The sequence below is a fragment of the Phacochoerus africanus genome, chromosome 1 (genome assembly GCF_016906955.1).
Source record: "Phacochoerus africanus isolate WHEZ1 chromosome 1, ROS_Pafr_v1, whole genome shotgun sequence".
NCBI classification, from domain to species: domain Eukaryota; kingdom Metazoa; phylum Chordata; class Mammalia; order Artiodactyla; family Suidae; genus Phacochoerus; species Phacochoerus africanus.
The window spans coordinates 241,990,680-242,002,933 of NC_062544.1; the positions used below are offsets into that span (position 1 = coordinate 241,990,680).

Below are 12,254 nucleotides of genomic sequence, written 5' to 3' on the forward strand. Positions count from 1 at the left end.
TACCACTGAGCAATGTTTCATATTTCTGCCTCAACACCTTGTACTAACTTCCTTTTTCTTTCTTTATCCCTTTTTACTGAACTATAGTTGATTCACAATATTGTGTTAGTTTCAGGTGTACAGTAAAGTGATTTGTTTATTTAGTTATAGTCTTTTTTTCAGTTACATATGATTTTTTATTCTATGATTTTTATTTTTCCCTTATAGTTGATTTATAGCGTTTTGTCAATTTCTACTATAGAGCAAAGTGACCCAGTCATATATGTGTGTGTGTGTGTGTGTGTGTGTATACACTTATATTTATATTTGTATATATGTTCTTTTTCTCACATTGTCCTTCCATCACAAGTGACTGGATATAATTCCCTGTGCTATACAGCAGCATATCATTGCTTATCCACTCCAAAAGCAATAGTTTGCATCAGTTAATCCCAAACTCCCAGTCCATCCCACTCCCTCTTGGCAACCACATGGCTCTTCTCCAAGTCCATGAGTTTCTCTCTGTGGAAAGATTCATTTATGCTGTCATTCTTTTTTGATTATTTTTCACTCTAATTTATTATAAGGTATTGAATATCGTTCCCTGTGCTATACAGTAAATCCTTGCTGTTTATTTTATATATGGTAATGTGAATCTGTTAATCCTATAGCCCCAATTTCTCCTTCTCCCTCCACTCCACCTTTGGTAACCCTGAGTTTATCTCCTATATCTGTGAGTCTGTTTATGTTTTGTAACTAAGTTCAAATTTACTACTTTTTAGATTTCACATGTAAGTTATATAATATTTGTCTTTCTCCATCTGGCTTACTTCATTTAGTATGATAATCTCTAGGTCCAACTCTATTGCTGAAAATGGCATTATTTCATTTTTATGATAAGTAATATTCCATTATACATACCTAAACCTTCTCTATCCATTTGTTTGTTGAGGAACACTTAGATTGCTTCTATGTCTTGGCTATTATATGTAGTGCTGCTATGAACATTGTAGTACAATACCTTTTTGAATTAGAGCTTTTATCTTTTCCAGATTTATGAATAGGAGTGTGATTGCTGGATCATATGGCAACTTTTTCTTAAGGAACCTCCGTACTGTTTTCAAAAGTGGCTGCACCAATTTATAGTCTCACCAACAGTGTAGGAGGTCCTTTCCCTTCACATTCTCTCCAGCATATTTTTATTTGTAGACTTCTTTATCATGGCCCTTCTGACCAGTGTGAGGTGATATATATTGTATTTTTGAGTGTGCTTCTTTGATAGCGCTTTCATTCTCTATCACAGTCAACATGTTGACAAATCTATTTCCTTCTTTAGATTGTGAATTCCTTGAAAAGAATAATCATGATTAAGTTTATCTATGAGATGTTTAATAAGCTTTCTTGAAAAGCAATGTGTGAATGATTGAGTAAACTAATAAATTGGCTGGCATAAGTAATAAAAATTAAGGCCCAAAGTAAACTAACAGCTTTTGGGATGATCAAACTTCTTAGGATTCTAATGGACACAATTTAGAAATTAAGAAAGATGTAGAAGGCTTTCCATTTGAGGATAAAGGAGTGACAGGAGAAAAGTCATAGAAGAAGGTAAATTACATATTTAATGCAGGAATACAGAATATTTGTTTGGTTACTTTATGGATCTCCACACAAAGCTAAGGAATGTAGACTCTATCAGGTAGCCAGAAAAAGAAGTACTAGAAGATTAATGAGCGATATGAAATGACAAAAAAAGTAGTATCTTGTATTTCTATTTTCCTCAGTTAAAAAGTAATTTCTAAAAGTGCTAGTCCCATAACATTTCTATATATTTTCAAGTATACAGCTAGAACCTGGAACAAAATATATGAAACATAGGAAACTGTTTTTTCAAACAGCAGGAAATAGGCAGACAGAACTGCTGTGACCCAAAAAATACTCAGTGAACTCTTTAATATTTTATTAAATGCTAGTTTAGATGTTGCTGTGAAAGTATTTTTGTACATGTAATCAACACAGATAATTAGCTGACTTTACATGAAGGAGATTACTCTCAATAATGTACACAAGCCTTATACAATCATTTGAAACACTTGATAATAAAGACAGAGGATTCCCCAAGAAGAGGGAATTCTACCTCAAGACTGTAGTATGGAAATAGTCTATTTCCAAACTACAGCCTGTTTCCAGCCTACCAGCCTTTCAACCTAGATTTCAGACTTGCCAGTCCACACAATCATGTGAGCCAATTTCTTTAAATAAATATGTCGGCTCTTTGGAGAACTCTGACATATGCATATATAGGATCTGCTGAAAATTTTCAAAGACTATCAGTGTAATTCAATGGCTGAAGAGATAGTCTTTTCAAAAAATAGCCTAGAATAACTGGATATCTATATGAAGAAAAATGAACCTCAACTCTTAACATCTCATACACAAAAAGTAAAATTGAATAACTCTTAGAGCTAAATGTTAAAACTAGTACTATAAAACTTCTAGAAAAAAACACAGGACAAGATTTCTTTGATCTTAGGCTAGCCACATGTTTCTCAGATAAAATAATAATAATAATAATAATATGTAGTGACCATAAAAAATTTTATATGGGACTTCAACAAAAAATATTAACTGGAATGAAATATTAATTATGGATCAATAATGGTAACTTACATGTGGTTAATTAAGCATTATTTTAATCTCATTTCTGCACTTGATGCTGAAATAAAGAATTTGTTGATTCACAGAACTAAATTGAGAATTATCTAGGTATTAACCCTCTGGATAAAATATACTTAGGAAATTGTCCTTAAACTCTTAGTTCATGCAATATATGTGGAAATGGAATGACCAGAGGGAAAAGTATATTTATCTTTGGAAAATTAAATTTACAGTTAGGTTAATGCTTATATTGAATATCTATGAAAATCTCAAGTAATAGTGGATAATGAGAGGAAAGGATGTATAAGTCCTGGTGATTGTTAGTTTTAGTACATCTATTTTTATCCATCAAATGATATTTAAACTGTCATGTTAAAAAGTATAAGAATACATATCAAATTATGCCAAATGAACCAAAAACATACAATACAGAATATACAATCTCTACAGTGAATAGTGTTATGATAGCTGAACAGTCACACACAAATGAGTGAAATTGGACCACTATCTTATACTATACACAAAAATTAGCTCAAAATAGACTAAGGACTTGAATGTAAGATCTGAAACCATGAAATTTCTAGAATAAAACATTGGAGTTAAGCTCTTTGACATCAATCTTAGCAACTGCTTTTTGGATTTGACAATAAAAACATAAGCAATAAAAGCAAAAATGAACAAGTGATACTATATCAAACTGATTATCTTCTGCATAGCAAAGGAAACCAACAAGAAAATGAAAAAGCAACATACCAAATGGAAAAAGATATTTGTGAATTATATATCTGGTAAGAGATTAATATCCAAAATATAAAAGGGACTCATACAACTCAATAGCAAAAAACAAATCTGATTTTAAAAGGGGCAAAGAACCTGAAAAGACATTTTTCCAAAGAAGACACAAATGGCTAGCAGGTACATAAAAAGGTGTTCAACATCACTAATCATCAGGAAAATGCAAATCAAAACCATGATGAGATGTCACCTCACACCTTTTAGAATGACTATTATCAAAAAAGCCCCAATAAATAATGTGTTGGTGAGGACCTGGCAATATAAATTGGTGCAGCCTCTATGGAAAATAGTATGGAAGTTTCTCAGAAAAATCAAAAATAGAACTACCATATAATCCAGCAGTTCCACTTCTAAGTATTTATCCAAATGAAACCACTATCCCAAAGAAATACCTGTACCTCTATGTTTATTACACTATTTACAGTAGCCAAGATATGGAAATAATAAGTGCATATATACCACAATATCCTTATAGATATATTGTGATATATATGTACAGTGGAATAGTATTCAGCCATAAACAGAAAGAAATAATGCCATTTGTGACAACATGGATGGACCATGATGGCATTATGCTAAGTGAAATAAGTCAGAGAAAGAGAAGTACGAGCTCACTTATATATGGAATTTAAGAAAATAAAAAGAAGAACCAAACAAAAACAAAAATAAGCTCATAGAAAGAGAGAACAGATTGTGATTGCCAGAGGTGAGGTTTTTGGGTTGAGCAAAATAAATGAAAGTGGTCAAAATGTACAAATTTCCAGTTATAGAATGAATAAGTTCTGGGGAGGTAATGCACAGCTTTGTAACTACAGTTAACAATACTGTATTGTATATTTGAAAGTTGCTAAGAGAGTAGATCTTAAAAGCTGTCATCGCAAAAAAAAAAACTTGTAACTGTGTGTGGTGATGGATGTTAAGTAAAATTATTGTGGTAACCATTTCTCAATACACACATATCAAATCATTATTGTGTACCCCTAAAACTAATATTATATGTTAGTTATATCTCAAAAAAGCAGGTAGATCTCAAGTAAATTTTTTAAGTATAAGAAGATCTCCCATCTCTGTATCTGAGAAAACTGACAAAGGTGTTTCCCACTTTATTAACTTTATATTCAAATAAAGATATTTATCTAATCAAGCCAGAAAATCCTCTATGCCATTATTACATCTGATTTTTATTATCAAGTGTTTAAATTATCCATTCAAGTTCTTAATTAAACCGCTGATTTCTGGGTTATGAGTAATATGATAATATCCATACGGTGTTAAGTTTCTTAGTCCAATTTATTACATGAGCTACAGTGAAATGTGCATTTAACCCAATGACATATAGCCTATGGGACAAATTTTACACATACTCACTGATTGAACCTTCTGTGGCCTCAGTCACAGGGTAAGTGAATCCCAAAGTTCAACAAATAATTGTTACAGTCAACATTCATTTCAGTGAGGTCCTACTGTGTGGCACAGGGAACTATATCCGATCTCTTAGGAAAGAACATGATGGAAGATGATACGAGGAAAAAAAAATGATTATGTGTGTGTGAGAGAGAAAGAGAGCGACTGGGTCACTTTGCTTTGCAGCAGAAATTGTTATAACATTGTAAATCAACTATACTTTAATTTAAAAATAAATAAAAATTAAAGGCTCTTTTCAAGCTGCCAGATACAACTACTAAGTGTCCTGTACACTAGCCTTATCATGCCCATTGGGTCTATTTGCTCTTGCCTTCTTCAGCTAATATGTTATCCTTGGTCTGCAAGGTGAAGGGCTACAGATTTCCAAAATGCATCTTTTCTCATTTCTGGATCATCTGTAAATGAACCAGGTAGCTTGCTTTTCTTTATCAGGTGAACATTCATATAAAGTCCAGACCATTCTCCGTAAGGAGCTAGGACTGGTATCTCCTTGGGGTGTCCAATATTTAATCTCACTAACAGAGTTATAACTTGGTCATGAATACAAAAATAAGTAATACTTCCTCCAGAGCAACCACTAGTGGATACTCCTGTGTATATGTGTCCCGTTTAGTCAATGAGCTCTGTGTGTTACCTCATTTTGGGGACCATTCCTCTGGCCTTGTTCATATGCAGTGGTTATCTCAGAATTTTAAATTATCTGCTATCTTTCCCTGGAGAGAACTACTTCCACCAGATCCCAATAACAGACCTGCATTTTATTTTCCAAAGTGTTCTTTCTTGCTGCACACCAAGTAATTTAAATCCTAAAACCCCTTAAGAATGCCACTGTCTGATAATGTTGGTATTTGCCAGAGACCCCAATCTTCCTACAACTACATAGCAGATATATTGAAAATAATTTATGACTTAGAATGGTAAGCTTCCAAAAAGACTGAGTTCAACTTATGTCTCTAATTTTTTTTCTCAACTCCATTAAAATTCAGATTTCTGGAGTTCCCATTATGGTGCAGTGGTTAACGAATCCGACTAGGAACCATGAGGTTGCGGGTTTGATCCCTGGGCTTGCTCAGTGGGTTAACCATCTGGTGCTGCCATGAGCTGTGGTGTAGGTTGCAGACATGGCTTTGATTCGTGTTGCTGTGGCTCTGGAATAGGCCGATGGCCTCAGCTCCAATTGGACCCCTAGCCTGGGAATCTCCATATGCTGTGGGAGCGGCCCTAGAAAAGGCAAAAAAACAAACAAACAAAAAAAAATTCAGATTTCTTTTTTATTTTCATTTATTTATATGCTTTTTTTGTACTGTACAGTCTGGTGACCCAGTTACACATACATGTATACATTATTTTTTCTCACATTACATGTTCCATCATAAGTGACTAGATAGAGTTCCCAGTGCTACACAGCAGGATCCCATTGCTAATTTGAGTAACACAGTATAGGGCTTAATAAAATGCTCAAATGCAATAAATACACTCACTAACAGGAAAATAGCTCTTTCTTTACCTAGATAGTCTTCAAAGATAGTAATTTATTCCATACTATTTGTAGAACATATACTGTTGTCCCAATTCAAGATATTCCCCCCAATTTCATGGATTAGGCAAGGCCCTATATTTTAGATGAATAAAAAACTAGCCATTTTGAATTAATCATAAATACTACAGTTTTCAATTCCTCTTAGGTGTCTTCCTCCTCTGAAAGATAAATTACCATAATATTTTCAACGTAATAAACTATGGATTTTCCTCTTCTAGGGATCAAATCTGTATATTCTCTAACTGAGGTATATGACTACACAGAAGTGATTAACTATTCAAACATGTGTTGAAGACTTTGCAAAATTAAAAAAAATTGTTTGACTTTTCTTCTGAAATTGGAATAAAAGCATAAATCCTTGGCCAAGTCTATACTAGTATACAAGGCACATTTACTTCAGTTGTACTGCTTTTTTTTGCCTTTTTTTGTCTTTTTTGGGCTGTACCCATGGTATATGGAGGTTCCTAGGCTAGGGGTCAAATCAGAGCTGTAGCCACTGGCCAAGGCACCACCATAGCAATGCAGGATCCAAGCTGTATCTGTGACCTACACCACTGCTTATGGCAACACCAGATCCTTAACCCAATGAGTGAGGCCAGGGACCAAACCCATGTCCTCATGGATGCTAGTCAAGTTCATTAACCACTGAGCCATGATGGGAACTCCTCACTATACTTAAACTGCTTTCATCATAACTTGCACAGAGAAAGTTATCAGTAGAACTATTTTCTTTGGTACTTAGTGGTCATGCGTATGAAGTCCATTTGAATAAATATCCTGTTTCCACCATCTCTTAAGTCAAGGAAGAAATTTATTGTTGTCCTCCAAGGATTTGGTATTCCTTAATATTCACTACTGAGGAGAGTTTGCACAATTCTAGAGCTTCTCATTTGTACGTCAAAGTAGAAGTGAGTGGAGGTCATCTTGACTAATAGCTGACAAATGATAGTAAGCAATGGCAAAGTCCTCCATTCCCGCAACATATCAAATCCAATAAAATATCCAGATAGAAGTGACATTTCCACAGGCTAGTCTTAGACTTTTTTACATGTTCATAATTGTAATTTAATATATCCTTGGAACCTGCTAGCACAGCATCACATTATCTTCAAAGTTTTGTCTTTGGCCCTCTAATGTTGCCCTCTCTGTCTCTAGTTCATACTGCCATGTATTATATTTCAGTTTCTGGTAATCCCAGGAAACTGTTCACCAACACAAACCCATTTAACTTAAACCAATCATACCTCTTTGGATTTTCCTGCTGCAATTTCACAAGTATATCTAAATTCTCTTTTATTTCTTTTACCCTAAGAAATAGAGTATCCCCAAACATTGCTCACTCACTTTATTTTCCCAATACCCTTTGACAGATCCCAAAAAGGAGTAAATAGAACAAATTTTTTTTTGTCTTTTGTCTTTTTTTGTTGTTGTTGTTGCTGTTGCTATTTCTTGGGCCTCTCCCACGGCATATGGAGGTTCCCAGGCCAGGGGTCGAATCAGAGCTGTAGCCACCGGCCTACACCAGAGCCACAACAACGTGGGATCCGAGCCGCGTCTGCAACCTACACCACAGCTCACGGCAACGCCGGATCGTTAACCCACTGAGCAAGGGCAGGGACCGAACCCGCAACCTCATGGTTCCTAGTCGGATTCGTTAACCACTGCGCCACGACGGGAACTCCACTGATTCATTTCTTTTGCTGTCATTACCATCTTCTATTTTACAAATTTGTCTCATCACTCTTGGTCTATTTCTTTGTGTTCTCCTGATGTAATTTCCACTTTGCCAATGCCTGTTAATGACAAACGGGCAATGTTTCTAGCTATTCTCTCTATTTACCATTGTTTGTTAGCCCATTTTGCTAAGTCATATAAATTTTGTTATATCATCTAAATTCCATTGATAAGATTTGTCCCCAATAAGTTGCCTCAAAAAACTTCCACTACCTCAAACCAAAGATTAGTTTTCAGCTATCCTAGTACCAAAATCTCGGAAGATCCTCCCTACCCATCCTTCAGCACAAGGGCCATTTAATAAGACCACTCTAGGAGAATTCAAATATAGAATGAGAACCAAATTCACAAGATGCAGTAGGCATTCCCAGTTTTTATTTAACAAGGTTTATTACCCAAATTGACTTAGCTTTATGCAAAAAATATTAAACAAGTAAAGCAGCAGAGTATATAGCAGCAACATGGCAGAGGCCTTGCATATCCAGATACAGTTTCCAAAGTCTCATTCACTGAATGCAGACTGATCTAAGTACAGATTACTCAACACAGGGAAGGTGTCAGTTCTCTCAGCTTAAATAATTTCCTTGTCATTCACCACTTAGAGAGATATATACCTCACATTCACTTTTTGGTGCACTTGCATTCCATATAATACAGGCTGTACTATAAACAGCCTTGAGATGTTTGACATACAATATACTTTTGAACATTTCAGGACACAATCAGTTCATACCAACTCCAGATAGAATCTAATTTATCCCTGGAGTTGACCTTGCAAAATTGTATAAATGTCAATTCCTCAAGAGGCCCTCAAACTGGAGGAAAATACTAAAGTTCAACTTAACCCTTTATTTTCAAAGTAATATGTGCAATAGCTGGGATATTGTTGAAGATAATCCTGATAAAATCATGTATTACTTGTGCAATTGCAAAGATATTACAAGATTTCATAACAAATACAGTAGTTCCCCCTTATCCATGATTTTGCTTTCCAGTTTCTGTTACCCAAGGTCAACAATGGTCCAAAAATATTAAATGGAAAATTCCAGAAATAAGCAGTTCATAAGTTTTAAATTGTACACCATTTTGAGTACTGTGATGAAATTTCATGCCACCCCACTCCATTCTGCCTGGGGTGTAAACCGTCCCTTTGTCTGGCATACATGCTATATATTTTACCTGCCCTCGGTCACTTAGTAGTTATCTGGGTTGTCAGATTGACTGTTGCAGTATCACAGAGTTTATGTTCAAGTCACCTTCATTTTACTTAATAATGGCCTCAAAGCACAAGGGTAGTAATGCTGGCAAGTTGGATTTTCCAAAGAAAAACCATAGTGCTTCCTTTATGAGAAAAGATGAATGTTCTCAATAGGAAAGAAAAAAATCATATCCTGATTTATGATAAGAATAAATATTCTACCAGTGAAATTGTTAAGAAAGAAAAAAAAATTGGAGTTCCCGTTGTGGTACAGGATAAACTTATCCTACTAATATCCATGAGGATGCAGATTTGATCCCTGGCCTTGATTAGTGGGTCAGGATCCAGCATTGCTGTGAGCTGTGGTGTAGGTTGCAGACAAGACTCAGATCTCATGTTGCTGTGGCTGTAGTGTAGGCCAGCAGCTGTAGCTCCAATTTGAGCCCTAGTTTGGGAATTTCCATATGCCATGGATAGGATCCTAAAAAACAAATAAGTAAATAAATATTTTTTAATATATTTTAAAAAGAAAAAGAATTGTGTGCTAGTTTTGCTGTTGCACCTCAAACTGCAAAAGTTACAGCCACAGTGTGTGATAAGTACTTGGTTTAGATGGAAAGCACATTAAAGTTGTGGGTAGAAAACAGTAACGGAAAACAGGGTTCAATGCTATCAGCAATTTCAGGCATCCCCTGGGAGTCTTGAACATATTCCCCACAGATAAGGGGACACTACCATGGTTAGCTTTGCAAATACTTCAAGTAAAATATGCTGTGCCAAGTACATTAGTTACACATACATAAGTGATCTTTAAAAACATGTAAGGTTTACTTTTAAAGGACTAATAGTAAATTATAGAAAAAAGTTTTTCTTAACAAAGAAATTAAAATGTTAACCAGTCTTAGTTTGCAAAATGAGCTGCAAAGACTGATATTGCTCCTGCTTTCATTCCCAGTCAGCTCCTGCTAAAAGTGATAGACTAGTAATGCAATCAAGGATGATCTCTGAAATTGCTTTTTATTGAACTAAAATATCTCTAAATTTCTGTTATTGAATATCATGCTACATGCAAGAGCCATGATTAAAATAATTCATGGAGTTATAAATTTGAGATGGGGTTGATTTTTTTTGCTCCACTCTTTAGCTCATGCCAGCTTCCATTTTTCTTCTTGAGATCCACCAAATTTTTAGAATTTTTTTACCTTTTCCTAACTTTCACCACTGAATAATATTTCTTCCAGGAATATATTTGGTCAAGAAGCAGACTTTTATTTTTACTAGTCTACTGGAATTGCTGTGTGAGGCAGAGAACAGTGAAGCCTTATTATCTGGCAGGTCTGGAGCAGTGAGCTGGGCTCACTCAGGAAACAAGTGAATAACCCTATATGCCAGCCTCACTTACAGCTACTTCTCAGTAAAATTCTCAATTGCTATCTAGAGTTTTTAAAGTTCCCAGGAGAGCAGCTAATCGGCAAAAGCTAAATGCTTAGATAAAAATGGAGCACGATGTTTATAAATGAGCTAGTTATAGGTAAGTTTACCAAACTTTCCCCCATATCCAACTAAACATAATAGGAAGCTGGAGTCCTTCACACAGAGCTCATTGGCCAACCTGACCAGTAGACCACTAAATAAATGGCTGAGTCAAGCTAATATTTGGGACATGAGATTTTTTTCAACTGACAGTAAAGAAGAAACAGTTTGAAAACTGTCTAGCAACTATTTATTTCTTCAATTTTCTTCTCAAGGCACGTATAACCTCTTTGTTCCTCAGGCTATAAATAAAAGGATTTAGTAAAGGAATTATTATTGTGTAAAATAAAGAATATATTTTGCCATGACCTTCAGAGGGACCAGACGCAGGACGCACATACATGAAGAAGAGAGTTCCATAGAACAAGGAAACAGAGAGCAGGTGGGCACTGCACGTGGTAAAGGTTTTGCTCCTGCCCTTTTCAGACTTATTTTTCAGGATGGCAAATAGGACACCAGTATAAGAGACTATTATGGCTATAAAAGTGAAGACTTGTATAAAGGCTGAAAAGATGAAAACCAAAAGTATATTAACTGTAGGATCAGTGCAAGAAATTTTGAAGACTTGTAAAATTTCGCAGTAGAAATGATGTATTATGTTGGACCTGCAGAAACTTAATCTAAATAAAAATCCTATGTGAATTGCTGAATGTAGAAAACCAGTGAAATATGAAACACCTATAAACTGAATGCAGAGTCTAGTAGATAACACCACTGGATAAAGCAAGGGGTTGCATATGGCTACATAGCGGTCATAGGCCATCACCACCAGGAGGAAACATTCTGTGGTGGCACTGAAACCAAAAAAATAAAACTGGGCCATACAGTCAGAGAGAGGTATCAAATGACTATTTGATAAAAAATTTATAAGCATCTTGGGAGTCACAGAGGATGAAGAACAAGCATCTGCAAAGGCTAAACTGCCCAGGAATAAGTACATGGGGGTGTGAAGATGGGGGTCCTTCCAGATAAGAAAAATCAGTCCAAGGTTGCCCAACATGGTGGTGAGGTAGATGACCAAGAATACCAGGAACAGGGGGACCTGCCACCCCAGAAGATCTGTAAGTCCTGTGAGGACAAACTCAGTCACCAGTGTCTTATTTTCTTCTTCCATACCCAACTGGCTAATCACTACAATGAAAGAATAAATGAGCAAATATTCATAAAAGTATCATAAACCAGTGATTTTTATGTAACTAACATATTCATGAGGTTCTTTTCTTTTAATTAGTAGTTAAAAATTTTTACCTTTATTTTTTTTTATATGCATTCAATATTACCCATAATAAAAGGTTTTAAAATGATACGCACCTAAAGTTACTGGTAAATTTAATGCAAATTCTTTTAAATCTAACATGGGTTAGATACATTTTTTTTAAATGTATATGCTCATCT

At 35.2% G+C, this 12,254-nt stretch overlaps 1 protein-coding gene across 1 annotated transcript; it reads right to left on the reverse strand.

The window, feature by feature from the left end:
• Positions 1-11,049: 11,049 nt before the first annotated feature.
• LOC125134595 (olfactory receptor 5AC1-like) lies at positions 11,050-11,982 on the reverse strand. The gene has a single exon (XM_047794084.1). The coding sequence runs from the start codon at positions 11,971-11,973 to the stop codon at positions 11,050-11,052; it is 924 nt and encodes a 307-aa protein (XP_047650040.1). The 5' UTR covers positions 11,974-11,982.
• Positions 11,983-12,254: the final 272 nt, after the last annotated feature.